Source organism: Amblyomma maculatum, chromosome 4 (genome assembly GCF_055883805.1).
Source record: "Amblyomma maculatum isolate TAMU_Amacu chromosome 4, ASM5588380v1, whole genome shotgun sequence".
Taxonomy (NCBI): Eukaryota; Metazoa; Arthropoda; class Arachnida; order Ixodida; family Ixodidae; genus Amblyomma; species Amblyomma maculatum.
In genome coordinates, this window is record NC_139347.1 from 99,658,097 (window position 1) to 99,685,926 (window position 27,830).

Consider the following 27,830-nt stretch of genomic DNA (forward strand, 5'->3'; position numbering starts at 1 on the left):
GCCGTGAACTCGAGCCCCGTCCCTAGTCCGGTTGATGAGACTACACTGGTCATTCAGACTGGGGCATGACAGCTGGGTTTCCCAGCGGTCTTCTGTAAGGTTCTTGGTGGTTATTGTACCCTGTGGTACCTTGCATCCCCACACCATATGTGAAGGGTGTTTGGCATGTCACAGAATGCACATTCATATTTGTATGTGGTGGGCTGTGAACCTGACTGTTGTATTGTATTTTTCGGAGGGTGACTGCGTTTTCTCTGGTTAGTTTTGGGTGGGTAGAATACTTTCTTCTGTCAAGTCTGTAATGCAGGAGGATGTCAGTATATTACTTGGGTACATCCTGGGTTCTACAAAATCCTTCTGGAAGAGGTGCCCGGTTAACGTATCCTCAGGCCGAGGCGTTGGCAGCCTCGTTTCTTTCCAGGTGGGTGTGCGCCGAAGTCCGTATGATGTAAACACCTAGGAGGCGGCGTGCTGTGGTGTGATGAAGAATTGCAAATGATATGCTGGAAATTCTTCTCTTTTGGTTATTCCTGCATGCTGACTGCGAATCACCAAGTATTATGGCATGTTCATTACACGTCATGAAAACTATGGCAATGGCAGCCTCTTCTGCCGTGCCGGGGTCATTTGTTTGAATAATGCAGACATCTTTTCTGCAAATGTTTAATCCATGATGCGAATGCAAAAAGAAAAAAAAAGTCTAAAGTTTTTCCCAGGTAATAAACTCTCCCCCCAAATTGACGTGAATTTTTCTTGAAGAAAGCTGAGTTTAAGAACAAATGATGAACATCAAGGTAGAAGCAAAATTCTCCTTAAGTTCTAAAAGAAATCAAACACCATCCCAAGCCAAGAAATAGAATGAGTGCTCACTAAAAGGACGCCATACTAAACAGCTGTTTTGATGTAAAACATCCGTGTATTCAATGCTTATTTACAGTCGACATGAGTGTGCCTTCCAAAAATCAACATGTGCGTCGATGAACAGTTATCCGAAAATGCCTTTTCGGTCACTTGATGATACCATCTTTTTCTTTCTTAGACACAACCATCTTCTTCATATCGCCTTCAAGCTTCTCCTCCAGATCCTTGATGAGAACATCTTGGACGAGAGGATAAATTTCATGGCAGGCATTCATCAGCGCTCTCAGGTCCTGCAAATTCATGCGATACAACACAAGTTATGAAAATTTCCGAAGTAGTCAAGCTGAAAGCACCACGCTAAGAAGCAATTGTGCAGCAATGGCATTCCTCAAGGTAAGAGGAATGTCACCATCAACCCTGTGAAAGTCAGTGCCATAGCTGCCCCATTCCAGCGTATACCTATTCCTGTAGGCACCAAATTTCTCGTTCCAAAAAACAGCAAAAATGCACAAAAGCTTGAAGCAATGTTTTTTCTCTACTTCCATGTAAGTCCCCATTGCCCTCAAGCCATGAGTGTCTGTGTGCCATGGCATGTCATGCTCCGCACCAGATGATGCCATACCACGGTGTACAATATGGTATTATGGATGCTAGTTTGGTTTGGTTTAGTTTATAAGGTTTGATGTTCACAAGTGATTATTGCTATGAGGAATACCACATTGGAAGGCTCCTGGAACTTCAACCAGCAAGGGTTTCTTAACTTGCACTGGCATCGCACAACACATGGGCGCCTTGCCTTCTGCCTCCGTCAAAACTCCACTGCCAAAGCCAGGATCAAACCCGCATCCCTGGGATCAGCAGTCAACAGTAAATCACTGAGACATCTCAGCAAGGCATTATGTATGCATCAGAACAAATTTATAACGGCGTGTTTCCTGAATGTTAAATAATTACAACATATGAGATGGCATCCCACACCATGAACAACCACACTGAAACTTCATCCAGCAACATAAGCTTGGCAATGTTGGTTGGCATGAAAGTATGCAAACCATTAACAAGCCACCTTCTGTGCAGTACCTGAACACAATCTGTATTGAGCGTGTTCAGGCAGACATCCAATGGCTGCAGCATGGATCTCATGCCACCGCGATATCAGCACTAGCTCGGTGTTGCATGCAGTGAGCTTGTCTTGAGTCGTTTGGCATGCAAACAGACAAGTGAAGTTCGTCAGTGCTTTTCCTGCAATGGAAAATGTAGCTCGACAAAAAAAAAGCCTTGAAGGCACAAAATAAAAGCATCCACTCTACAACTGACGTGCAAAAGAAGCTTGAGCAGATGAAGTAAATGCCATGTTAGTGTGTCTCTACAAGTGGTCAAAGAATCGGGGCTTGTGTGCATGGAAGCCAGAATCATCTTAGATCCTATGGTTAATTGTAAGACCGAGAGGCCCGTGCCGCCAAACCTCGTTATAACAAACTAGTAATGGGCACGAAAAATTGGCTGTTCTATCTGATGTCGAAATCAGGAAGAAATGGGCATGGGTAGGATATGCAATGCGAAGACAGGGTAACCAATGGTCTCTTAAGAGTAACAAATTAGATTCCAAGGGTAGGAAAGCGTAGCATGGGGCGGCAGAAAATTAGGTGGCTGGATGAGATTAAGAAATTCACAGGGGTCAAGTGGATGCAGCTAGCACAGAACCGAGTTAATTGAAGAAAAATGGAGGAGGTTTTCGCCCTGCAGTGGGTATATTCCAGCTGATGATGATGACGATGATGATATGATATTCCTTTTAAAAGTATGAGCATACAATCTTGCAAACAAGTGTGCAAATATAACCATGCAAAATGTGCTCTAATATGGAGAATACAAAGGTGCAAAAACGCACAAGTTGGCATCAATACAAAATCTCACTTTTCGTTCCAAGCTGGAGAGTAAAAATGAACACTCAAGTAGGGATGTAGACCCAGCGCAGGAACAGATTTATTTAAAAACCGGCACAATCTTGACCACGACCATGGTCTCAGTACTGTCTGATGCTCGCTCTCCTATTTCCAATTTTCTGTCGTCATTACTTGCATCACCTGCAAAAATCAGCTGATAGACAATTTCTTGGTGGGTCAGTTGGAGCGCCATGGTACCACCATTAAGATGTCACTACCAGCGACGAAAACTTCAAACGTAACAATGGGAAGCGCTAGCTGACATGATGAAAAGACTAACATGCTTCCGATCCTTCTTCATAGGACCTTTGGAGAGGAAGTCTTTAATCAGCACTTTGATTGTCTGCCTTGCGTACAAAATTGTTGACATGCTAGATACAAAAACAAGGCCCGAGGCAACGTGCCCTCTCTGCGCACACTTTCAAATGCTCTAAATGTGTTGATTTTCATCGCAAGCGAAACTGCTTTGCAACTCTGTGATGTCATTTTGCACGACACAGTCAACGAACTCGCGAATTTCAACGTGTGCGCATGGGTTCATCGGAGTGATAGCAGAGGCTTGCGGCATAATGAGGCCATAGCTCAATCACGTGTCGGTCACATGCCTGTCAGCCGTTGCTGCCCCTAGATGGCATGGCGTGCAAACGCCAGGATGATTCAAACACACTTCTGCGGTGACCGATTCAACGATCGAAATACTCCATTTCCGGAACTTTTTCCTGCTCCTTTTATGCATTTTCAACCATGTAAATGCAAAGAAAAATTAAATGGTCGAGAATCCCATTTTTGTTTCGTTGGCTTGAAGTCCCAAAGACATTTAGGCTATGAGAGATGCCATAATGGTGGGCACCGGAAATTTCAACCACCTGAGGTTCTTTAATGTGCACTGACATCGCACAGCACACGGGCACCTTTCTTTTCACCTCTATCGAAAAGCGGCTGCCGGCTGAGATTCAATCCCGTATCCTCGGACACGGCAGTTGAGCACACTAACTAACGTGGCAGGGTGCATTAGATTTTGAATTTTTTTGTTTCGTTATAGACAGAACTGCCATAGAAATAAAGCACCACACCAATCAAAATTTCATTTTTTTTTATAACTCCCTACATACGTTTCTGTTTAACGAGGTTGCACTATGCATTCAGAAATGACTAGTATCAGGCAATGTATAATTCTGCATCACCTCTCTGCAAAATCTCACGAACACTCAGGGAACCGAAAGGCTGCTTTTCTTTTGGTGCAGAAATACTGTGAAGAAGTCCCTCAGTAGTTCCTCAAATGAAGTCAGATATAGTAACGTTGTCAAGAGAGGGTGGACTGCTGAGGTAGAATGGTTTGCAACAACCCAGTCAAAACTGTGAAGTCTCGTGCATGAGATGCACCTCTGACAAGAACTTGTGAGCAACAAGATGCACTTCTTGGAGCTGTTGATTTGAGTGCCGACTTTTTATAAACCAACTTCACGATACACCGACCCTTCAAGTTCCCCGCTCAAGTTGCCTCTGACCAGAACCATATTTTTAAGAATGTTCAAGAAGAAACAGATGCGGGGTGTCTACTTAAAGGACTTGAGCAGAATGCCCCAAGGTTCCTCGGTAAGCCAGTCTGTTTCAAGACAGCATGTACAGTACTCACGGATTGAAATAGGACACTCGGAGCGTGTGGCCGTCGCTGCATGCAAGGCAGTGTGGTAAACAACAGGCCGGCTGATTGGCGACCGGAAGGAGCAGTTCTGCTTTTTAGAAGTTCTCCCCCTCGCGCTATACCACAATGCAGCACCTTGGTTCCATGAGCATCCGCGGGCGGCGCTGCATGCAGCGACGGCCACGCGCTCCGAGTGTCCTATTTCAATCCGTGAGTACTGTACATCCCAGAAATGTTGAGAAGATAAATGCAAGAGCAATCCAATTTTTTCACCAGCTGTCACAGGTATTTCTTCTTGAAAGCTCAAGCAAGGCACACTAGCAATGCTGAGCTTGGAAGTGTGGGATCAACAGTTAAGTTTATTACCAAAATGTACTGATGGTTCATTTCAATGAGTGTCAGTAACTGTCCGCAGCACATTCATCCGAGCTACCCAGACACTAATCAGTCTCCGGATGCTTAAAAACTTTTACATCATTTGCCGGAACTCGTCTTGCTAGAGTACACTGAAACCCTGAAGGAAGCAAGCCCCCGGAAAACTTCCCCAGCAAAGAGACATATCGTGCCCAGGTCCTCCTTATATACTCAAATGTGCATTGCATACAGCTTCTCTTAGATGAGTGCCACATCTCGTTTATAATCGCAAGAAAGTTCTCAAATGCCAGCTAAAGCGACATCACAGAATTAAGATGTGCAAGTTTGCTGACTGGAGAATATCTTGAAGAACAGTCACATCATCAGAGAAAAGCAATGTCAACAGCTCCACATCACTCCGCTTTGCATGGGGAAGTGAGGGGCAGCACAACAGCTGTCTGTCTGAATACTAAGATGGCACAATGGACAACGTGAGAAGTCTGCTTGTTGTCGAACGCTGTTTTACATACTTCAGATATGGCACCACTGCCTCAGTTGGGGCCAATATATCTCAAGTAGGGACTAAATAAGTCATGTAAGAACACTGCGGCTATAGTTAGAAAGACAAAGAGGAGTTCTGCAATGGATGCACTGACTTCCCACAAAGACAAGGACGATATCCAATACCTGACAGATAAACCCATTAGTTATTTATAGCTTGAAGAAATACACAGATAATTCCGTTAAAACTGAAAATCTCTTCCAGAACCTACGAAGCAATAATTGCCACACAGAAGACTGAGTATGATCTCAGACTTACATTCTTCAAATGAAAAAGCTGCAACAATGACCGCTGAATTGGATGCATGTGGACTCGTGCCACCACCACGGGCCGACCCACACCCCTGGCTCTCTCACTCGCAGCTAAACAAAAGCCGTGATGTGTAGTCATATCACAGCGATAGAGCTCTGCCTCTCGATTGAGTGGGGCTCCATCGCCACCCCACCTCTATCAGATGCCGGCGAGATGGAGACAACAAAGGAGGGAAAAGTCGGCTGTGGGAATGAGGCCTGACGGGCATGTGATGACTTGCAGCAAGTTGCAACTTGCAGGAGAGTGCTGCTAGCAGTGTTTGCTATCGAGAGTATAGCGGGTATGCAGCATGACAATTTTTTCCCGTCAGAGGTCCTCAATTACGCCTGTTTGCTACGCCTGGATGACTTTAAGGCCAGCTCAGGTTGGCTCAATCGCTTCAAAGCGAGGCACTACATCGTGGGAAAAGTTTTATGCGGTAAAGCAAGTTCTGCGGACACTGGCGGCGTATCGGGATGGGTGGTAGACAATGTGGCTGATATTATGAACGGCTACGTGCCGTCTGATATTTACAGCGCGGACGAGATGGGCCTCTTTTTTGAGATGTTGCCAGCAAGGACGCTAGATTTTAAAGGGCAGCGTTGCCAGGGTGGCAAGCACAGCAAGAAAAGGATGACTGTGCTGCTGTGCACAAAAGCATAGATGGATCGGACAAACGTTCCCCATTACAGTAGAATCTTGATGATACGATTACGGCTGGTACGAATTTCGGGATGATACGAATCCTAAGAATGCTTTGAACGGACTACATTGTATAGAATATGTTAAGATTCGGGGTGATACGAAGAATTTCTGAACCCGCCGCGGTTGATACGAACATGCCAACTAGTCGCGCATGCGAGCAAGCCGGCCTCATGAGGGTAACATAACCGACGCGGCCGCCGCTAACTCCTCACTCTCACCCCCCCCCCCCTGCCGCGAATGATACGAACGTTGTACAAACGCACAAAGCCACCGAGCAGCTCAGTGCAAGAGCTCACAGGGGGAGAGGGTACCTACCGCTGCAGCTGCCTCTCCTCTCCAACCCCCCTCACCCCACTAGCCACCCTACCCCCACCTCCCTTTCGTAGCAAACTGACGAGCACTAGACAAGGACGGCTAAGGCGAGGCACGTGCCCAGTCGTGTACGTCACTCATTCGCTGGCAGCTCATTGGTCTATCGAAAAGTTGTCTCGCCGGCTGTTCCCAGGAGGCCTGTGACGCTGGCTACCCCTGCAGTAGTTCACCTTGGTAGTTCTCTGTTTGCCGCTTCTTTCTGTCGTTCGCTGTGACGTGAAGTGCCCAAACGTTAGAAAGACGCCAGCGTTCGCTGCTGCCGAAATGTCGCGGAAGCGTAAATCCCTTTCTTTTAAGGAAAAAGCTTGAAGTGCTGAAGAGGGTTGATGAAAACCCTAAGAAGAAACGTGTCGCCTTAGCAAAAGAGCTAGGGTTAGCACCGTCAACGTTCTGCACCATTGTTGGGCAGCGAGATGCCATCTTGAAGAACGTGCAGCACTTCGGTGCGAACGTGAAGCAGGCTAAAACAGCGACCCATGTCAAGCTGGAAGAGGTTCTGCTGACTTGGTTCCGCGAAGTGACAGCGGCCGGCGTCAACGTGGACGGCAAGGTGCTACGTGAAAAAGCCGACACCGTCGCGCTTTCGCTTGGAATTGAATATTTCCAAGCGTCTGGGGGATGGCTGCACCGGTTTAAGGAGCGGCACGGACTTGTCTACCGGGTCGTTTCAGGTGAAGGCAAGAAAGTGGACCAGTCAGCTGTAGGTGAGTGGCTGAACACGCTGCCGGCGCTGATTTCGGAGTATGCGCCACGTGACATATTTAATGCCGACGAGGCGGGCCTCTTTTTCAACCTTCAACCGGAAAAAAGTTTGTGCATAAAAGGCCAGTTATGCCAGGGCGGCCAGAAAAGCAAGGAGAGAGTAACAGTACTCTTTTGCTGCAACTTGGATGGATCCGAGAAACTCCAGCTTACCGTCATCGGTAAGTCGAAGAAACCAAGGTGTTTCCGATCGCCGGAGCGTTTGCCTGTCTTTGACAAAGGTAACCGAAAGGCGTGGATGACTGGAGATTTTTTCCGCGAGTTGTTGACAAGCCTCGATCGGAAAATGGCGTCAAGAAACCGGAAAATTTTGCTTTTCGTGAACCAGTGCTCTGCCCACACAAAGGAAATGAGATTCAATAACGTGAAAGTCAAGTTCCTGCCGGCGAAAACTACTATCCATCTTCAGCCACTGGATGCTGGGATAATTAGAAATGTGAAACATCATTTCAAAGGACTTCTAGTGAGGCGTTTGCTGGCAAAAATTGACCACAAAGAAGCAAACTTGCGGATCAGTCTCTTAGATGCTTTGCACTTTCTAGCCATGTCGTGTCTGAAGTGTAACTTCAGACACAATCTCGAACTGTTTTAGAAAGTGCAGATTTGCCATCGGACTTGACGCGACTTTGGCAGGAGATTGTCAAGAGCCAGATGAAGACCTCACAATTGATGGCTGGGACAATCTGGAAACTGAAGCTTCGGCTCGGGACTTCGTTACCGCGGACGACAACGTCGCGACCTGTGGGCTGAGGTCTATTGAAGACTTGGCCAACGAAGCGAATGATTGCGAAAATGAGCCTGACAGCGATGGTGACGCTGATGACGAGTGTGATCAGCCGCCGTCAACGGCAGATACTCTTCACGCTTTGGACGTTCTGAGCCACACCGTAAGTGCCGACAGTGTGAGCAATGAAACCGCGGCACAGTTTTATGCCTTTCAGGCGGAGCTTGTTCGCGACATCAACAGCAAAAAAGTGCAGACAAGCATTACGGACTTTTTCGGCCGCAAGTAGTTTGCCTTAATAAAGTTTGGTTCATTTTCAATTCATTCCCATGTGGAAGTTGACTTGTTTTGGATCATACGAATTCGGGATGATACGAATATTTTGCGTGCTCCCTTGGAATTCGTATCATCGAGATTCTACTAGTTATTGGCAAAAGTGCCAAACTGCGCTGCTTCAAGGGAAACAGAAGCCTCCCCGTCAAGTACATCGCTAACGGGCGGTCATGGATGACCTGTGCCTTATTTGCGGACTGGCTTACAGCATTTGACTGCAACATGAGCAGGCAGAACCGAAAGGTTTGTTTGCTCTTGGACAATTGTTTTGCCCATAGCATTGACGACGTCAAACTGTCAAGCGTCGAAGTGCGATTTCCCACCGAACTGCACTTCGATCATTCAGCCGCTGGATCAAGGCATCATCCGAAGCATGAAGTGTGCTTATTGGGAAAGGCTGTCAGCGGATTCTCTTGAACCTCGAAACTGGCAAGGAGACAAAGGTGGACCTATTCATGGCTCTTCAGATGATGGCTGCTGCGTGGAACGTGACCTGGTCGATATTGATCTACAACTGCTTCCAGCACGCCGGGTTTGTTGACCAGGAGATGACCAGCACAGCTACAGCCCCGGAAGATGCCGCTCATCATCATCGTCGACTCCGGGGATCAGTGCAGCCTAGAAATCCCTCCAGGATGCATGAAACGTCCCTGGCGAAATCTAGCTGGACGATTTCCTGAACGCTGGCGCGGATGTGCTTGTCTACGAAGAGCTAAGTGATGAGAAAATCGTTAAAAGTGTTGGCAAGCCGAAAGAGCCGTCGTCCGATGCTGACTTCGCCCAGGATTCACCCGCCTTGGCAACCTCGTCGCAGGTGATGGATGCCTTCGATGTTTTCAGGAAGTTCCTGGGCTCTCATGATAATAATGTTGCAATAGCTTTCTTAACAGAGTGTGAGTCGCGTGACGCCGCTGATGGCAGTGAAACACAAGCAGACAAAGCTTACGGACTTCTGGAAATAAATTTTTTTTTTTGCTCAAGTTGTCTAAATTCTCGACAACAAAATTCCACGACAGCGGAATTTTTCGCACGCCCCGCCGATTTTGTAGTAGCGGGATTCAACTGTAATAGTTAAATAAATACTGACCGCAACTATGTTCAGCGCAATGTTCTCAGGTCTAACATGCTGCATCGAGAGTAAGAAACCTTTCTTTTTTTTTTTCTTTTTTTTTTTTGCTTTCTTACCAGAAAATTCGAAATCCCCGCCCTACAATGTTTTATGGTGTCCTACGACCACTATAGTAACAAGTTTTCACAGTATTAATGGTTCCTAACTTGGCACTTGTATTTCACTTTCATAGCCACAGGGTAGTCGAGAAGCCCTCTATCTGTAGGCAGACCTGAAGGCTAATGGCCAGCACCATTTAAAGTTTATTCCCTCCCCTTACAGATTATAGTTTCCAGTGTCCCAGTGCAATTATAACAACCTCAAAGTTTCAATGCTGTACAGATAGCAGCAAGGACATGTGTTTTATATGCCGCAAAGATGTGTCTGAGTTGTACAGTTGTTCACTCATTTTTTTTACTTTTTAAAGCGTCACAGCGGACAGTTTAGTTTGCATTTTAATCACTTGCAATGTGCATGGCGATGATGACGACTGATGATGCCAGAGCAACCTGGCCAATAAGTGCTCCAGCTATGGTGTTTTATTCTGCGCAAGTTTGAGCCAAAGAGCCGATCTTACTAAGACTTTCAAGAGCACTGCAGAAAGTTATGTACACAGCGGAAAAAAAAAACAAAAAAAAAAACATGCGTATTCGAAACGGATGTTGTCACCACTTTGACACTGCTACGGTCACACCCATACAGACCATCACTGTTCTTGCAAGCAGAGAAAGCTGGGCTAAGTCCCGGCACTCTAAGACTTCAGCTGGCTGCCATTTGTTTTGCACTTGTTTCTGAAACATTAGATGTTCAGCAGCAGCTTTTCACAAGTTTCAAGGAGGAATTTAAATAAAACCAAAGTAAACCTGGCAGACAGGAGAACTTGCAGAAGGTTTCAAATAACCACTTGGACTTACAACTGGATTCTATTTTTGTGAATGTGCGCAAGTTCAATGCTTTGCATAAACTGAAAGTTCTTTCCTAACTCCGTCATTCAAGCTCCAAGAGAAGGTGCCCAAACTGTTCAGATTATCTGAGAATCTACGATAACAAAGTCTTCACCAAAGGCAGTTGACTAAGTTGCAGATGAGTAGATGGAAAGCCTTGGAGAGCAGACATTTAGCTTGAAGTATTCTTGGCCCCGCTGCTGTTGAAACTGGCAAATTTTCAAGGGTGCAAAACACTGCTTACCGACACTACTGTAGCTGCATCCAGGTCTCCATCCTGTACCAGTGCAGCGACCTGCTGGAGTGCCGGCATAAAGGCCAGGGTCATACGACCAAAGCCACGGTCAATGTTCTCTGCACCCTGCATAGAAAACAAATGTCACCAACTGTTTCGGTGTCGTCGATTGACCGTTTTGATGGTTTCAGTGTATATGCACTGAACGATTAGGCACTACAACTGCAAAAAACACTTTCATGCAAATTTTTTTTTCCGCAAAAGATATCAATGATTAAAAGGCATTTCTAAGAAATAAAAGAATCCTGACGGAAGGCATTTTTGTTTAGTCACTCACCCCCCACCCCGCCCTTCCACTCTGATAATTTGACACTTGTTATTTCAGACAGTATCACTAGTCCCGTGAAATCTGAATTAACAAGATTTTATTGTTGGAGTTGTCATGCGGTACCATAAGTAAACACAGTAGATGACATACATCGATGCCCAACACTGGAAGGTTTGTAAGGTGCAAGTAACTAGACACTTTGAAATATATTAGAGCGCGCCCACTAAAATAGTTGCAAGTGTTCAACAAGGAAGAAGGCTTTTCTGCAAGCACCTTGCTCATTTCAAATCTTTGTTCCGAATGGAATAACTCGAATAAGAGACTCTTCACCAAGCCTACACTAAGAAACTCCCTCCACCAAACAATGAGACAGTCACTACTGCAATACATTAGTTTATGGTACTACTCATAGGACATTTTTAGCAACAGCTTTACCTCAAAAGGCACCTACAATTCTCAGTGCTTAACACGTAAAAACCGTTGCTGTGCTTCAACAACACTGCTTCGAAATAACACCTAAGACAACTCCATGCTATTTTCATTTTAAAAATCGATTATATGACCTTTTTTTTTTAGGTGTACCAATATTTGTCTGCAAACAAAAGTTTGCATTTATAATTGCAGACAAAACTGAACAAAAGAACTTTCTCATTAGTCAATTTAAAATTGTGACATCTACCTACACTGCAAGAGACCCCAAGGTCATCATGTTGTGAAACCAGGCTCACGATCGGCGCCCAGAAATGCTTTGTTAAGGCATTCGTCATTAAATGACGAATCAGAGTTGATGAACAACTGACTGATACCCGTGCTATCTCATGTTTTCAATGTTTGAATGTTAACCCATGCTTTTCTTTATTTCGGTTAGGTTTTTTTTATGTGTGCCACTACCAAACTGCATCTGTAGGGTGTGTCAGCCTCGTCAAGCCTCATCACTGGCTTTTTGCCGGCGCACCCTACATCCTGATGATGTTAAATAAAAAGTATTGTAAAAATTCTAGAGGGAACTTTGGACCACTAAAGTGTGAAGAGGAGAAAGCCATTATAGCGTGGTGTATCATAGCCCTCCACTGCGGCACCTCTATCTCCCTCGCTTCTTTCACTCCTATCTTCCTCCCTTCCTTTATGACGTGTCCGTTGAGAATTGTGACAGATACTGCGCCTTTTCTATCCTATATATCAATTTGAAATGCCACTGATGCCTGCTGTACTAACGCCTCCTAGACATCTGGGTCTGCTCCTGTTTGCTGTGTGGCACGGACACCTGTATCGGATGCCTGGTGGGGTCAGCTTCATATATGCATGAATCGCCTGGTGACCTCATGACCTGTCGTGACCGTACATTGCGCACCCCTTATCAAACACAACCAGCATTCCATTGAAGGCATCAAAGTTCACTGGCGTTCTATAATTCGTTTCCAGGAAAGGAAAGGCGCAGTATCTGTCACTCATGAAATTCCGCTATCCTCATGGTAGACAAGGAGAATTATGATGAACGTTTCACGATCCAGGGCGTGGCGCAGTTGGTCAAGCGCTCGGATGGGGATCCAAAGGATGGAGGTTCGATTCCCGGTGGAGACAAGGTTTTAAGGAGACAAGGCACTATCACCCTCGAAAGTGTGACACCCTCTGCCGACAGCTCCTGCTGACAACGATGAGAGCTTAAAGGCTTTCACCTTAAAACTGGCTGACGATGGCAACATCTGTATCCCATCTCTCAGCCTTTCCTAGCTTACAAAACACCCAGTTGGACAGAAAACATTCTCTTTGTCATAAGGCTGCGGCTAGCTATCCATACTGGAGAGCATTAATTCATCCCCGGGGTTCTTTTAATCTGCTTCGTGCGAACCGTACCATCCCATAACCTGCTTGTAGCACTCTTCAGTCAATCCACAGTCAAGCCAGATGATAAACCGATACAAAAGGTTTGTTTCTTTTCTTTCTTTTTCTTTGCACCTTGTCATAAGGTTCTGACCTGCTCACGACACCTGTAGATACAGTAGGAAAAATGGTATAAGCGCAAAGCGTGGTGATTCTCCACTGAGTACACCTACCAACTCTGAAACTATGCTGCAGCAGTGACATGGGTAGATGTTGGTGTCGGCACCAAAGCAGCGATACAATGCAGCAGTCAAGAACAATAGGGTCGTGTCTGTTGTCAGTGCTGTATGCCATACTGCAGCAAAAGTAACTGGGTACCAATGTCCTGCAGCCATCGCACAAGTCAAGCCTAGCGAGTCTCTAGCCAGTAGTTATCACTTTGCAGGTGCCTTTTTGCTGGCAGTCCTCTGCAACACTCTTATTTATTTTTTTTACTTTTTATTTATACAATACTGCAAACATAACTGTTCGGTCCAAGCTGATGACAAACTAAATATTACGTATCTCAGGAGAATTCATTCTTTGAGTGATAAACGGATGCTTGATACGTCAAGAGCAAGTGATGACAGAAATATTCATTATTTGCACAAAAGGAACACAGGTAAATTAGTCACAAACAAAACAAAAGAACATTCAAAAGCCATTCCAACAATGCCTTTTCAAAGTTGTCATTTTGCAGAATACTCTCTGGTAAGCTGTACCAGTCAGAAATGGTTTGGGGAAGTAAGAAAACTTGTATGTGTTTGTGCGAGCAAAGTATTGCGAAATAGAGAAGTTATGATGGTGGCGAGTTTTAAGTGTTTCCAGAGGTTTAATTAGATGAAATTCCAAAATTCCTATGAATAAGCGAGAGCATAAATGACAAGTGTGACACTTTTCACCTAATCTGAAGGAGAGAAATACCAACAGCGGTCGTTAGGCCACCAGGTGAGCCAGTGCAGTGATATTTGTTACAAATAAAGCGGACAGTGTACCGCTGCACTTTTTCAACTTCAGCTGGGTCTTTGAGTGTGGATCCCAAATTATCTATGCATATTTTAGCTTAGGCCTTATTAACGAGTTACACGCTAATAATTTTACTTCGCTTGGAGTTCCTTTAAGTTAGTGACGAGGAAGTCCAAGTTTTTGAAAGGATGATGATGTTGATGTTATGTGTTGTATATGACTGTTAAAAGTTAGGTGTGCATTCTCCAGGTTAATTAAAATGTGCACAAAATTTGTTCCAAGATGTCTGAATGCTAGACTAAAATACCTGTTACTAAGAGCTATGTGAAGAACTAAAGAACACTTTTAAATGTTACAAGGTCGTGAACAAAAAAAATATCCTTAAATATTCGGGCACAAAGGCTTCAATCTCCTACTTTCTTGCACAGAAAGGGGCTACAAAATGAAACAACAAATGCCAACAGCATGACATGATGCTGCAATCAAGTAATATGTTTTTTCACCACTAGCATTATATTCTTCAGGACACTACTATAGTGCCTCCAAACGTTTTGCAGTTCTGGAAGTGCTGCAATAGACTACACCGAGATAAAGAATAAAGTACTTGTACCAACGTTTCTGTGACCACAACACATAACTTCATTATGCATGCCCAAATAGAATGCGGCATAAAAAAACAGCCATGAAAGAAATACTAGGCAACCATTGTGCTTACCACAGGGGCTGTTTCTTCTCTATAAGTTGGATCCAACAGGCACGTGCTGCCATCTTGACGCTGAGGGCAGAGATGAAAGTGAATAAGTGATCAAAATAAACCTCATCTGCAACCAGTAGTGCAGCAAAAAAAGAAAGGAGAATAGGCGAGTTTATAATTCTAAATGAAAAAACAAAACATGTCACGCAATGAACTAAGCACTTATAGCAAGCATAGGTTGATGGGAATCAGGGTGCTGAACAAAAGTTCTGTGCAGTGAAACTTAGTGAAGACCTACTTGCTTAAGCAACAGTTTAAAATTTTGTGTGGGTTAGCACTGCTGTTCAAACCGTACCAAGCAAGCAGCAACAAAAGTAAAAGGTAAAAGCCGGCCAACACATATTGAACAAAAAATTACGAAGCACTTTGGCGACTAAAGTGGTGAAAGGAGAAAGCCTGAGTGCTGCATTCTACTATGCATTTGTTGCGAATGTGGCGGTGAATGATGCTTCGAGTAAAGAGGGTGACTACTGTTTCACATTCAGCCCTTCCTTTACGGCATGTTACAGTCTTTGCCAAAAGTAACAAGGCTGCATGTTTTGCTTCTCACTTGCATTCTAAAGCTGATATTGATTCCCAGATGATCACAACTTATTAAGAAGTGAGGACAGGAACTCGCCTTTACTTTGCACAGATTTACATCTCCAGAAGTGATGCAAATTCTACACTACCAGACTGAGTAACGGAACACGCAGCCTGGTTACTTTTGGCAAAGACGGTACATGTCTACGCAGAGAACTGTAACAGATACTGCACCTTTTCTATCCTGTAAATCAATTTCAAACGCCGCTGATGCCTACTGTACTAACGCCTCCTAGACATCTGGGTCTGCTTCTGTTCGCTATGTGGTGCGGCATTCAAGGAAGCGGCAAATGAAAAGGCGCACGGACGCCTGGATCGGATGCCCGGTGGGGTCAGCTTCATATATGCATGAATCGCCTTGTGACATCCTAACCTGTCGTGACGGTACATCGCATGCCTCTTGTCGAACACAACCAGCATTTCATTAAATGCATTAAAGTTCACCAACATTCTATAATTCGTCTACAGGAATGGAAAAGCGCAGTAGTCATTCGTGGAATCTCGCTATCATTCTCACTGTAGGCAAGGGGAATTACGAAGAGCGTTTCACGATCCGGAGCGTGGCACAGTGGTAAAGCGCTGGGCTGGGGATCCAAGGAATGGAGGTTCCATTCCCCGGATCCGGTGGCAGACAAGATTAATTAATTTATTTTTTAAGTATCAGAGCTGCCGCAAAAGCGTGACACTTTTGCTGACGACAACGACGAGCCTTAAAATGTGATTTGATTTGGTTTATGGGCTCTGACGTCCCAAAGAGATTCAGGCTATGATAGACGCCATAGTGAAGCGCTCCGGAAATAACAACCACTTGGAGTTCTTTAACGTGCACTGACGTCGCAAAGCACATGGGCTCCTTGCTTTTCACCTGCATCGAAAAGTGGTCACCGAGGCCGGGATTTGATTCCGCATTCTCGGGTATAGTGGTCGAGCGCCCTAACCGTTGTGCCACCACGGCGGGGCGAACAAAAATATGAAAAGAAAAGTCGTACAGGAGGCAAGGTTGGAAAGGAACTAGCTGTCGCCTTTGCAACCTACTAACAAAGTAACATCAAAGGAGCTTTCTTTAACCAGTAGTAGAGGCACAGGTTGAGTTACGCCCGTATTCACAAACGCGTCTCGACTCGACGCTCCACCTCCACTTGTTGGAGCGGAGAATACAGCCGCTGCTCCACTCCAGGGCCGATTCGGATTCAAGAACACCCCTCGGCGTTTCCTCCGACAAGTTCTCCTCGACAATACCTCCTCCACTCGGAGCAGCGCAAGTGGCATATGGGGACGAGATTAAGATGAACTTTTGGCCCGAAAACTGCGTGCTGAACTATGTAACATGCTCAGTTTTTCATGTCAAGTCTTCTAAACAACTTTCGCAACCGACCTCGACGTTAACAACATAGTGTAACTTGTTTTGTGGGCTGGATGAAAAGGGCGGCTGTGAAAAATGGCTGAAAATGTTTTCGCATCTGGCAACAGTCGCTGCTGGTGACGTCAGCTTCGAGAAATGGTGTGAATACTTCGGTTTATTTTTTCGTGTGAGATCTACGCTCGGCCTTTGCCGCTTTGCCTTTTTTTATTGCCAGGCTTTGACAGACGTTTTTTATTTTTTTTTGACAGGCTTGACCGACTTTTTTTTTTACCATGCTTTTTTTTGCCGGGCGTCAAAATACATTGTAGGAAAAAAAAAGTACGAGCCGTGAACTCTTACCAGCATGGCTCGGCCTGCTCGGAGGCGAGCTAAACATGCGTGCTGCTTCGCAGCGCATTGCAGCTCATGCACGCTGAATTCGACCCTCCAGAAGAAAATGCCGCGTGCGGTTTCCAAACAAGTAGGGAGCCCTAATTGAAAACGTACTTGAAAAGCCATGCTCTTCGTCGGCCGCGAATATCTCTCCGTAGGAGGAGCACACCAACGCGCTCCCTCAACAGCGCCGCGCCGGCCGCGTGTCCGCAGACGTATTACGTACCCTCGGGCAACGGGCAAGCCATTTATGTCCGCACAGTCCCACCGCACCTCCGGTGCTGTTCCCCCACAAGTTCGGCGCCGTCTGCGGAAGCGCGCGGGGCGAGCCACGGAAAGTGCGCCGCCGCAGCTCGACTCCGGCCGCGGGCGAGCTCACCATTTGGCCAAATCGCGCCTCAACTCTACACTCAGTGGGCTCCGAAAAGGTTATCCATTTATCCAGTGACGACTTATTGAAATGTGCCCGCGCCACACACGCGCAATGCGACGATGCGACGATCAAACAACACAGACGTCGGTGGCTGATCACGGTTATCCATGTTCGGCGTGAGCGGCAGGGACGGCCGGAGACTAGCCATGACCACATTCGTAAAACGATAGCGTGCCAGAAGTCCCGGGTCACTGTCACAGCTTGATGCTTTAGCGAAAGGTTCGGTGCATCCTTGTCGTATCTTCTTTCGTGAAACTTTTCGGTATACCGGTAGAACGAATTCCACACAGCGAGCGAGCGATGCGATGTCGGCCATGTTTACAAGCGGAGTGGCGGTCGAGGAGCGGCCAAGGTAGCGTCGTCGCAGACTCGAGATTCTCGAGAAAACTCAAGTTTTCTCCGCCACTGGAGGAGCGATTCGAGTGGAGATTGCTTTGTGAAACGAAAAACAGGCCTCGAGGGCCGCTTGGAGTAGAAGTTCGAGTGAAGGCGTGTTTGTGAATACGGCGGTTAGTCACACTGTCATCCTCTACGGTGCTTACACAGAGGAACATTGACAAGGCAACAATTGCATGCAAGCTTCCGGCGCGCATATCTAAGATGCAGTTTCGGTTGCTAGCTTCCGGTTCGAGCCCTGGGTGAATGAAATGTGTTTTCGTCTGATCTTTCTCGGCATAATTTTCTGGAACTCATGAGGAATACTGCTATCCGTTAATAGTCAGCAATGAAGAAGACACTGTAGTGCCCCTTTAGAGGTGCCCCTCATTTAAGGCCCGCTCATGACATTGTGGCTTATCCCGAATGTCTCAGGTTAGCGTGTGCTTTTAATGATCGCAAACAAATCAGAATGTGTTTGTAAAAAAGCCATGACATAACAAGCTACTGCAAGAAAATTTTACCGGTGCTCCTAATGCATAGGTCATAGCAACACGTCAAAACTGACACAGTGCAGCACACAGAAAGCATGTTTGCTGGCACGCCAAGAAAGAGAAAGCGTTCTCTCGGTCAGAGTGGCCCGGACGTGCCAATCACTATAGCTGACGCTTATTGTAGCCACGTGAACTTGGCCTCGCTAGAGCATGGAAGTTCCGCAGTTCCTGCCAGCCACAGCAAATTTCCATTTTCTTCAGTGTGCCAGTCACTATTCCCACGTTACTATCAAAATGGAATCACAGCTCCTCTGTGACCAAACCCATTGCGTTCTCGCATTTATGGTGTCCCAGATAGCGCACTCTCCTTGCTTAGTGCTTTCCAAATGACAGTGTACTACCCAAAGCATCTAGCATCTGGACAAAATTCCAAGTGTTGATCACCACTAGCCTGTGAAGAGGTCTTGCTAAAAGTTTTGCAACAGCAACGAGCTGTGAGAACTGTCACAATTTGCATGTTTGGAGACACAGAAAATGCAGCTGAGACTTCCCAATGCGCCCCAACCGAGTTCTTGTGTGTGCCTCCCTTCATGGAAAACTTCAAGTGTCGTCAATTAGCTAATCTGTGCATATATATAAGTTGCCTTTAGTTAGGACACACAGGCACTTTACACACAGTTTTCCAGTGGTCCTGTAAGGTGCATGCTCATGAGGTCTCACTGAAATTATTTTCTGGCATGGGACATTTGAACATGTGTGTGTTCATGGCTAAACCAAAAATTACTGATGGCAGTAAAATCAGCTGTAAATAAAAGAATAAGCCTAATGACATTGAATGCCCTTAAGTTCAGCACAGCACACATCAATAGTTTGCATGCCACTTCAGGTACAAAAAGCCAGCACTGTCAAGGGAACGTGCGAGTTTGCTCACTTCACAAAGGGAGTATTATTTTCTTTTTTTCTCCCTCTCTCTAAATTGCTGTAAGGGGTACTCGCAATTAGCAAAAGAGCATGGCTTTTAAGTGCTTTCACTATTACAGCTTCCAGCTTCCTTTCAAACTTCAAGCAGCACTTGCTTCTGGTTTGGTTTATGGGGTTTAACATCCCAAAGCGACTCAGGCTATGAGAGACGCCGTAGTGGTGGCATCAGGAAATGTCGACCACCTGGGGTTCTTTAACGCGCACAGAGATCGCACGGCGCATGAGCACCTTGCTTTTCGCCTCCATCGAAAAGTGGCCGCCGTAATAGGGATTCACTCCCGCATCCTTGGGCATAACAGTCGAGCGCCCTAGTCACTGCAGCACTGCCATTTGCTTCTATGCACACTTTGCAAAACTCTGGAAGTCAGCTTCTCTACACAGCAAAAACCACTTCACCATGGAGGCCAAACCTGTCTTGGTAGCAGAGATTGGGTGCAGGCAGGAGACAGTCTATTGTGACAATAATGGTCACATCCATTTCCTGCACAACCTCTGCCTTGTGTTGCTGCCGCAATTGCGAATCAAGAGCTCCTCCAGTGCCTCCCAAGTGCCATTCATACCACCTCCCCCGCCCCTACCTCCACCTGGTTTTCAATAGCAAAGGAATTCTGTTTGCCAGGTTTGTGCATGAAATCAGGCTTAACATAGAAGTATTCAGCGCTGCACCCAACTTCTGCACCAAGACGGGTTTGGCAGCCACGGTGAAGGAGTTTTTGCTATACAGTGAAGCTGACTTCCAATTTTACAAAGGGTCCATAGAATCCAACTCATTCGTTAGTGTATGTGCAGCAATGTGCTGCGTACTTTCATCGTTCACCGTGAAGGGTGAGAGAAATTTCACACCAATCCCAAATAGAAGTAACCAGGTTTCACAACATTTCTGAGCTTTCTATGCTATGTCCTATGTACACATTACATTCCTGGTGGCGATTGCTGCCAGACGCAAAAAGCATTTACGGTCACTCTTCACTGCGATTCACTCACAAACCCACAAAACATGTTTCACTAGGCTGCAAAGGTTGAAGTTGCTAGTGAAGGTTATTTAAAAGATTGGATGGGACAGAAAGTGCTTGTTACATGTAGTAGCATGCAGTTTTTAAGCCAAAGTTTGGCCTTAATCTTATCCCCATAAGCCATTGAGGAAGGCTTCCTCGGAAATGGGGCAGCAGAGGGAGATCCCTCAAGAGACCCAGCCAGAGGGAACATTGATGCGCATCTGACTGTCAAATTGAGAAACAGCTATTTTATCCACTTGCCAATGTGGAAATGGAGCATCAAATTGAAATGTGTTTATGAATTCAGCTGAAAATCTCGTGGCTGAGAGACATTCACTGCAGCATTATTCCGTTACCAGTGGCTACACACATATAGCACATAAAAACATTGCTCATATTTTTCATAATTTGTTGCAGCTGCTCTCCTAACCAATGTGCCAATGCTTGCACCGTAACAGTGCATAAAATTCTGTCAACCTTCTTTTCACCTCAGCTATGCATGTCACAACATGAAAACACCACTGCAAACCTCATAAAAGCCGGCGCACAAGCTCAAATGCTATGCAATGAACAATGTTCAAGATGCAGGTGTACAACAATGAAGAAAGCATAGCAGTTTGACTGTTGCACATTCACTGCCAGCGCTGAATGCAGAACCATGCACAAATAATTAAGCCAAAATGCTGGGGCTTGGCTAGGCCAACCCCAATAATGCTTTAAAGTGGCACTTACTTATTTTGCATCTTGTGCTATAATACCATGACTAATGATAACTGATTATGTATACTAGCGCAAGAGCATATGCCATAGCGATAACAAGAATTTTTTTAACCTTTAATGTGGAGTTTCAGTGATCAGAAATAATTTACCATTCCTTAGATACCATACATTAAGAGCAGGTTAATTTCTCATTACCCAAGCTGTAACGAGGCTTCAGATCCACTTTTTGCTCACAATGAAAGCAGAAACCACAAGATTCACTCAAATATATAAAAAAAAAAAAGAAAGAAAGAAAGAAGCTTTTGCTTGTTGCAAGGGCACAGGGTAGACCGAGACTTCCAGTCTTAAACTAAGAATTTAATATAATGCTTACCTTCTTTTTTTTTTCTTTTTTTTCTGAAAGTGGAAATTTTACAAGGAGCAACTCACCAAGCTGCATCCAATGACAACATCATACATGTCAATTCCCGCATCCGCCAGCGCAAGTCCAGCTGTTGTTATGGCACTTGCCAAGGCTAGATTCACGAGACAAGAAACATGCATTAATAGAAATCAAGTATGTGCGCAGAATTTACAACATGAAATTTGCCCACTGGTATAACTCCAAAAGTCAACATCTTACCTCCGCCATCATTTTCCAGCACATAAACAAACACGTCAACCGTTGACTTTGGAAACTTGTGCTGTGAAAGAAAGAATCAGTGCCACTTGTGAACACAACAAATACGTACTTGAAGGGCCTAGATATGGCTTGGGAATGAAATGGCAGAGCAGGCTTAAATTGAAAAGCTTGGCCTCCACAATAAGATGTGTTGAGCAAGAATAGGCTGCCTTCTCAATAAACTAAGCATACTCAACATCTTTAAAAAGCTAATGGACATTAAGGCCAGTAATATGCACAGTCAACAGTTCAATGAAACATCATCTGAACAGGAGAAATCGTTGTAAATGAAGGCCAATATAAAATAAGGAAAATATACTAAAACAAAACAATTGCAGAGTTCCAGGCTGCTGGTTACTAATTAATGATAAAAAAAAAACTGCATCTTGCAAACTAAGCAGAAAGCAAGTGGAATATGTCCCCCCCCCCCCCCCTCCTACCTTGTCAACAAGTACAAAGCCTATTTGTCTGCAAATTGTAAGGTGTGCTGGAGAGAACATAGGTAAAGTGGCAAACATGAGTTAGACAGAGATTTTATAGGCAACCCACAGTCAAGACTTAGAAAACCCCGAATCAGGTTGCACTGGTGTACTTTGAAATATAATAAAATAAGATTTTAGCAACCGTTAGCTGTCCTTTCTAACTGGCATGTTCAGTTCAGGCGTTCAGTCGTGTCCGACTCTTCGTGACCCTATGGACCATGTCACGCCACGCTTTCCGGTCTTTCACTATCTTCTTAACATCACATAGCTTCATCTGCAATGCCTCGAGAATGCCATTTAACCATCGCGTTCGCTGCCTACCCCTTCTCCGGCGACCCTCAACCTTTCCCAACATCAAATCTTTCTCCAGCGACTCCTCTCTTCTCATCAGATGACCAAAGTAGCTGAGCTTTAACTTTAGAATTTGACCCTCCAATGAGCAGTCAGGGTTTATGGTCGACAATATCGACTGATTTGATCGTCTGGCAGTCCAAGGAACTCTCAAGAGTCTCCGCCAGCACCACAATTCAAATGCGTTAATTCTTCGGCGGTCAGCCTTCTTCACAGTCCAACTCTCGCATCAATACATCACAACTGGAAAGACCATAGCACGAGTTATACGGATCTTGGTTGGCAGACTAATGTCCCTGCTCTTTACTAGGCGGTCAAGGCTAACCATTGCTCTCTTTCCCAGAAGCAGGCGTCTCCTAATTTCATGGCTGCAGTCTCCTTCCGAGGTAATCTTGGCACCCAAGAATAGAAAATCTGTCACAGCTTCCACTTCTTGTCCATTGATGCTCCAGGACTTGATAGGGCAAGACGCCATGATCTTCGTCTTTTTAATGTTCAGTTTAAGCCCAAACTTCTCACTCTCTTCTTGTACGCGCATCAGAAGTCTCTTGAGTTCCACTTCACTTTCTGCCATTAAAGTGGTATCATCCGCATATCTAAGGTTGTTGATACGTTTTCCAGCAATCTTCACTCCAGCTGAAGACTCGTCCAGACCGGCCTTCCTCATGATGCACTCTGCATATAGGTTAAATAGACAGGGCGACAGTATGCAGCCTTGCCTCACCCCTTTCTCAATCGGAAACCAATCAGTAAGACCATGCCCAGTTCTGACTGTGGCCTCTTGCCCTTCATAAAGGTTCCTGAGGAGACAGATGAGGTGAATTGGAACTCCCATCTCTTGGAGAGCTTGCCACAATCTGCTGTGATCTACGCAGTCAAACGCTTTCGCATAATCAATAAAGCAGAAGTAAATGGGTTTCTGGAACTCTCTTGCTTTTTCCATGATCCAGCGAAGGTTGGCAATTTGGTCTCTAGTTCCTCTGCCCTTGCGAAACCCAGCTTGCACGTCCGGAAGCTCCCGATCCACATACTGCTGCAGCCTACCTTGCAGGATTTTTAACATCACCTTGCTAGCATGCGAAATAAGCGCGATCGTGCGGTAGTTGGAACAATCTTTGGCACTGCCTTTCTTTGGAATGGGGATGTAAACTGACCTCCTCCAATCCTGTGGCCACTGCAGGGTTGTCCAAATCTTTTGACATAATGTATGCAGTGTGTTAACAGCATCGTGGTTGAGGTTTTGAAGCAACTCAGCTGGAATACCATCAATTCCGCTAGCTTTGTTCTTAGCAAGGCTGGCTAAGGCCCATTCAACTTCACTCTTCAGGATGCCCGGCTCGAGATCAGAAATCACAACCGTCCTATCTTGGGTTTGCACATCCGGGTCCTTCTTGTACAGTTCTTCTGTGTATTCCTGCCACCTCTTCTTTATCTCTGAGGCTTCAGTGAGGTCCTTGCCTCGTTCGTCCTTTATCACGCCCAGCTTAGCACAGAAGCTTCCTTTGATATCTTTGATTGTCTTATACAGAGCTCTTGTGTTCCTTAATTGGCTGTTGTCCTCAACTGCTTGACACTGTATGTTCAGGAAGGCATTCTTATCTCTCCTTGCTATTTTCTGAAAATCCGCATTGAGCACCTTGTATCTTTCTCTTTCCCCCATACCTTTTGCCATCCTCCTTTCCTCAGCTGGCATGTACAGCCTCCCAAATTTCCAATGCTGTGTGACCGGCCACTCACATAGCAAGTAAGTTTATTTTAATGGTAACAAATGAGGAAATCACTGAATGTTTGCACAAGCACATGAAGTCCACCCAAGTTTGGGTGTTGTCTGTTGTGTCGTTCTCCGAGGTTATGACACTGATGATAAAAACCAGGAAGCCGCACATCCCAAGTCGCTGCTTAACCTTATTTGCGTTCATGAATTTAGCATTTGAACATTTTAACTTTGAGGGGGTTTATTGCACTGACATACACATTACTTTCATTTTCTCATAGCTTTTTGATCGCACTACCCAATGTATAGTGAAGTCTCTTGCCACAAATGCCCAGTAGCTACATCCATTTCGCATATTTTCAAACAGTTCCGTCACTTTTACCTTGTGCAGACCATTTTCGTTCTGATTTGGTTTTAACATTTGCCTTACCTTCCTGCGTCAATCTTGAGCTTCACCCAATTCACTTTAAGCACTGTCAAGCCACTTTAAGCACAAGTTAGGAGACTTCTGCTGACAGCACAATACACGAATATTCAGGAACTATGCAACAAGAGCTGCAAGCACATGTGTGTTTCTTGGAGTTGTGGTACATAATGTATGATCTGGTGAGTCGGTTTCAAACAAATGTCAGCTGAAGAGTGAATGCTTGTTCCATTCCTTGTACTTTTCTGTATTTTGATTCATTTACTTCCCATATGGCTATTGAGATAGAGTGCTGGTAATATCCTTGCCTTTAATGTGACAGCAGACCCCATTCTCCAGAAAATCCTTTATCGACATTGCTGGCATTGCGAGCGAAAAATCTCAAGCATGCCTACATCAGGCAGTAGTTGGCAGATGACATGGCCTGGCACCAATTGATCAGTGGTTTGTGTGACATCATGAAACTACATAACATGGCAGGGCTGGCAGGAGCTGCTTACTCGGGCAACTTTCATGAGAGGGCACGATAGAAATTAAACTCGGGACCCTTGGAGCTCGTCAGACACGCTGCCCCGAAACCACACAGGCACACTTGTATGGCTTGGTTAAGAGGCAAAATTTTAGGGATTCCTAATTAAGCAAGTAGCGAAGTACATGTACGCAAACAAGGATCCACGACAGAGCAGAATATGGGAATCATTAAAATTCTTCCTTTATACCTCTAAACGCGGAGCTACTATCGCTAGCAAATTTTTTCTTAGTTAACTCTACTCACACAAAATTAGGGCCGCATCAAATTAGTAATGCCCAGCCAAGGCATGGCACCCATACGAGAATATAAGTTTTTCCACACAGGCAAGCTCACTGCACTGCACAAATGCCGCCTCAACTGTTTCTTCTTGTAATAGATTTCTTAATTTGGAAAGTATGCGCCAACCAGCCCCATGAAAATACCGCCAAGTTTTCTGGATGGCGCTGCTTCAAGCAAACGTATGGCACTTTGACAATAAGCCTATTAGATATCACACCAGCCATGCTAGCATGCACAGGATGATATTTCCATAAAGCATGCTGAAAGAAGTATTGCATTGTATAAGTAATCAACTGACACAGAGTTGAGATGTTATGCGCCAAGTACCACGTCACCGTCTGCCTCTCCTTTATTCTCATCCCTCCGTACACATCTCTTACGTCACATACATATGACCGGAAGTTTAACGAAACAAACTTCCAGTTACATGCGCGACACAACAAGACGTTCACTCACCAAGCATACAACCGGGGCTAGTGCTTCTTCCAGAAGCTGAGAGAAGTGGAGAGCTTCACTGTCATTCAAATGCTGGCGACGTATTTGGCAAGAGTACTGAGCAAATCTGAACTCACAGTTGATTTGGCCCTTATAAGTGAAGTCCTTTCGACGAGCGATCTCTCGTGGGCCATAACTGCATGAAATAGACACAAAACTCTACTTCAAGAAACGAACAGGCATACGCACGCACTAATGCTGAAACTTGTCAATGACAATCGCAAAATGACCAAAAACCCAGAGTTCAGCGCTCTCTCAAGAAAGCACTGCCATCAGCTGAAGATGCACGGGGCAAAATATACGACGACGATTCATCTAGGTGACAAGGGCCTGTGCAAGCTATTCATGTTAACTTAATTGTAGAATTCACACGCAGGAATTTATGACGCCAGCATCACAGCAGAACATCAAAATAAGTTGGTGCTACTTACACTGAACAAACAACTTTTGTGTTTCCCATTTCGACGTAAGCAGACCCTTTGGCTTGGCTGACCACTCCTGTTTTTAAAACTGGAATAGAAAATAATTAGTCCACAATCAGCTTCCAGACATCGGAGGTCATTTCGTACACGAGTTTACAAGAGCACGAAACTTTACTCACATATTGGACGAATGTCCCCAAATTGTCGACCGTCATGACGCTTTCCTGAGCTGTCTAACTGTAACGAAAAGGGCATATTCATATTTCTTTGCAAGTTTTCAAGGCAAAACAAACATTTCTCGAAATCGGATGACGATTCGTGGTTTAGCACAAGATCGCCGACAAATACACGAACAGACGCACGGGTAGTTTTGCATGCTTACCAAAGTTAACTCGCGCTTTTGATAGAGCACATAACTTTTGGCAGTGTCTGGACCGCAATTCCTCCTTGAATCCCTTGGAGGCATAACAAATATTTAAACCAGCACGTGGAAAGAACGCCAGCGCATAAAGCAAAAAAAACTCACGAACGCGCCATAGGCTTAGCTTGGCTTGGCTGCGAAGCGGCAAACATTTAAACTGAACTCTATCACGGAAGTAACGGAAGAAAGCAAGAAGTGGTATTAGTGGTATATTTACGTTAAATAAATCATACCATAATATTTATTATGCGTTTGCGTTGTGTGCCAAAAAATATCTAAGAATACCATCTGCTGACCACAGTTTATAGAGCGGCTTATTATCGGGTGGCCATGCGTTTGGCAGCTTACGATAAGCTGCATGATTGGTTAAAAGGTGCTTAGCTTCCTGGAGACGTGGTTCTATAACGCGATGCGATGAAAGAAAAACAATGTTAACCTGTTACATGTCTGCAGTGCGACACCTTTAAGGTAAAAGTCGTAATTAAACGGACTTGTACATAGTTCTGCATAAAGCAAGTAACAAAATTCCCATAAAGAAAGGTGTTAGGCAAGGAGACACAATCTCCCCAGTACTATTCACAGCTTGTTTAGAGGAAGCATTCAGAGACTTGGAATGGGAGCAGTTAGGGATAAGGGTAGATGGAGAATACCTCAGTAATCTGCGATTTGCTGATGCCTTGCTAAGCAACTCGGGGGATGAACTGCAAATAATGATTGATGACCTAGATAGGAAAAGTAGAAAGGTAGGCTTGAAAATCAATATGCAGAAGACTAAGGTGATGTTCAACAGCCTCGGGAAGGAACAGCAGTTTACTTTAGGTAGCGAAATACTGGAAATAGTAGGCGAATATGTCTACTTAGGACAGGTAGTAACCGCAGATCCGGACCATGAAAAGGAAATAACAAGAAGAATAAGATTGGGATGGAGCGCATTTGGCAAGCAATCGCAGATTATGACTAGCAGCTTACCGGTATCGCTCAAGA

The 27,830-nt window shown here is 45.1% G+C and overlaps 1 protein-coding gene across 2 annotated transcripts; it reads right to left on the bottom strand.

The window, feature by feature from the left end:
• Window positions 1-896: 896 nt before the first annotated feature.
• LOC146191789 (exosome complex component MTR3-like) lies at window positions 897-26,986 on the bottom strand. 2 transcript variants are annotated; one of them, XM_084599989.1, is made up of 9 exons: window positions 26,808-26,986; window positions 26,605-26,662; window positions 26,435-26,513; window positions 25,965-26,139; window positions 21,688-21,748; window positions 21,495-21,580; window positions 14,712-14,771; window positions 10,852-10,968; window positions 897-1,151 (listed from the first exon to the last, which is right to left on the bottom strand). In XM_084599989.1, the coding sequence occupies exons 1-9, from the start codon at window positions 26,889-26,891 to the stop codon at window positions 1,008-1,010; spliced, it is 864 nt and encodes a 287-aa protein (XP_084456115.1). In that variant the 5' UTR covers window positions 26,892-26,986; the 3' UTR covers window positions 897-1,007. The 2 variants fall into 2 exon arrangements, with proteins under 2 accessions (XP_084456115.1, XP_084456116.1); XM_084599990.1 differs by lacking the exon at window positions 26,808-26,986 and having other exon boundaries at window positions 25,965-26,000; window positions 26,081-26,139.
• Between the last annotated feature and the right edge of the window lie 844 nt (window positions 26,987-27,830).

What these genes read in the sequence shown, in the direction of transcription:
- LOC146191789 (XM_084599989.1), bottom strand. Translation starts at nt 26,891, where the DNA reads ATGCCTCCAAGGGATTCAAGGAGGAATTGCGGTCCAGACACTGCCAAA. An exon ending in ACAAAAGTTGTTTGTTCAGT is followed by an intron (nt 26,140 to 26,434) that starts GTAAGTAGCACC and finishes TATTTCATGCAG; the next exon opens with TTATGGCCCACGAGAGATCG. An exon ending in TTGTCATTGGATGCAGCTTG is followed by an intron (nt 14,772 to 21,494) that starts GTGAGTTGCTCC and finishes CTCTGCCCTCAG; the next exon opens with CGTCAAGATGGCAGCACGTG.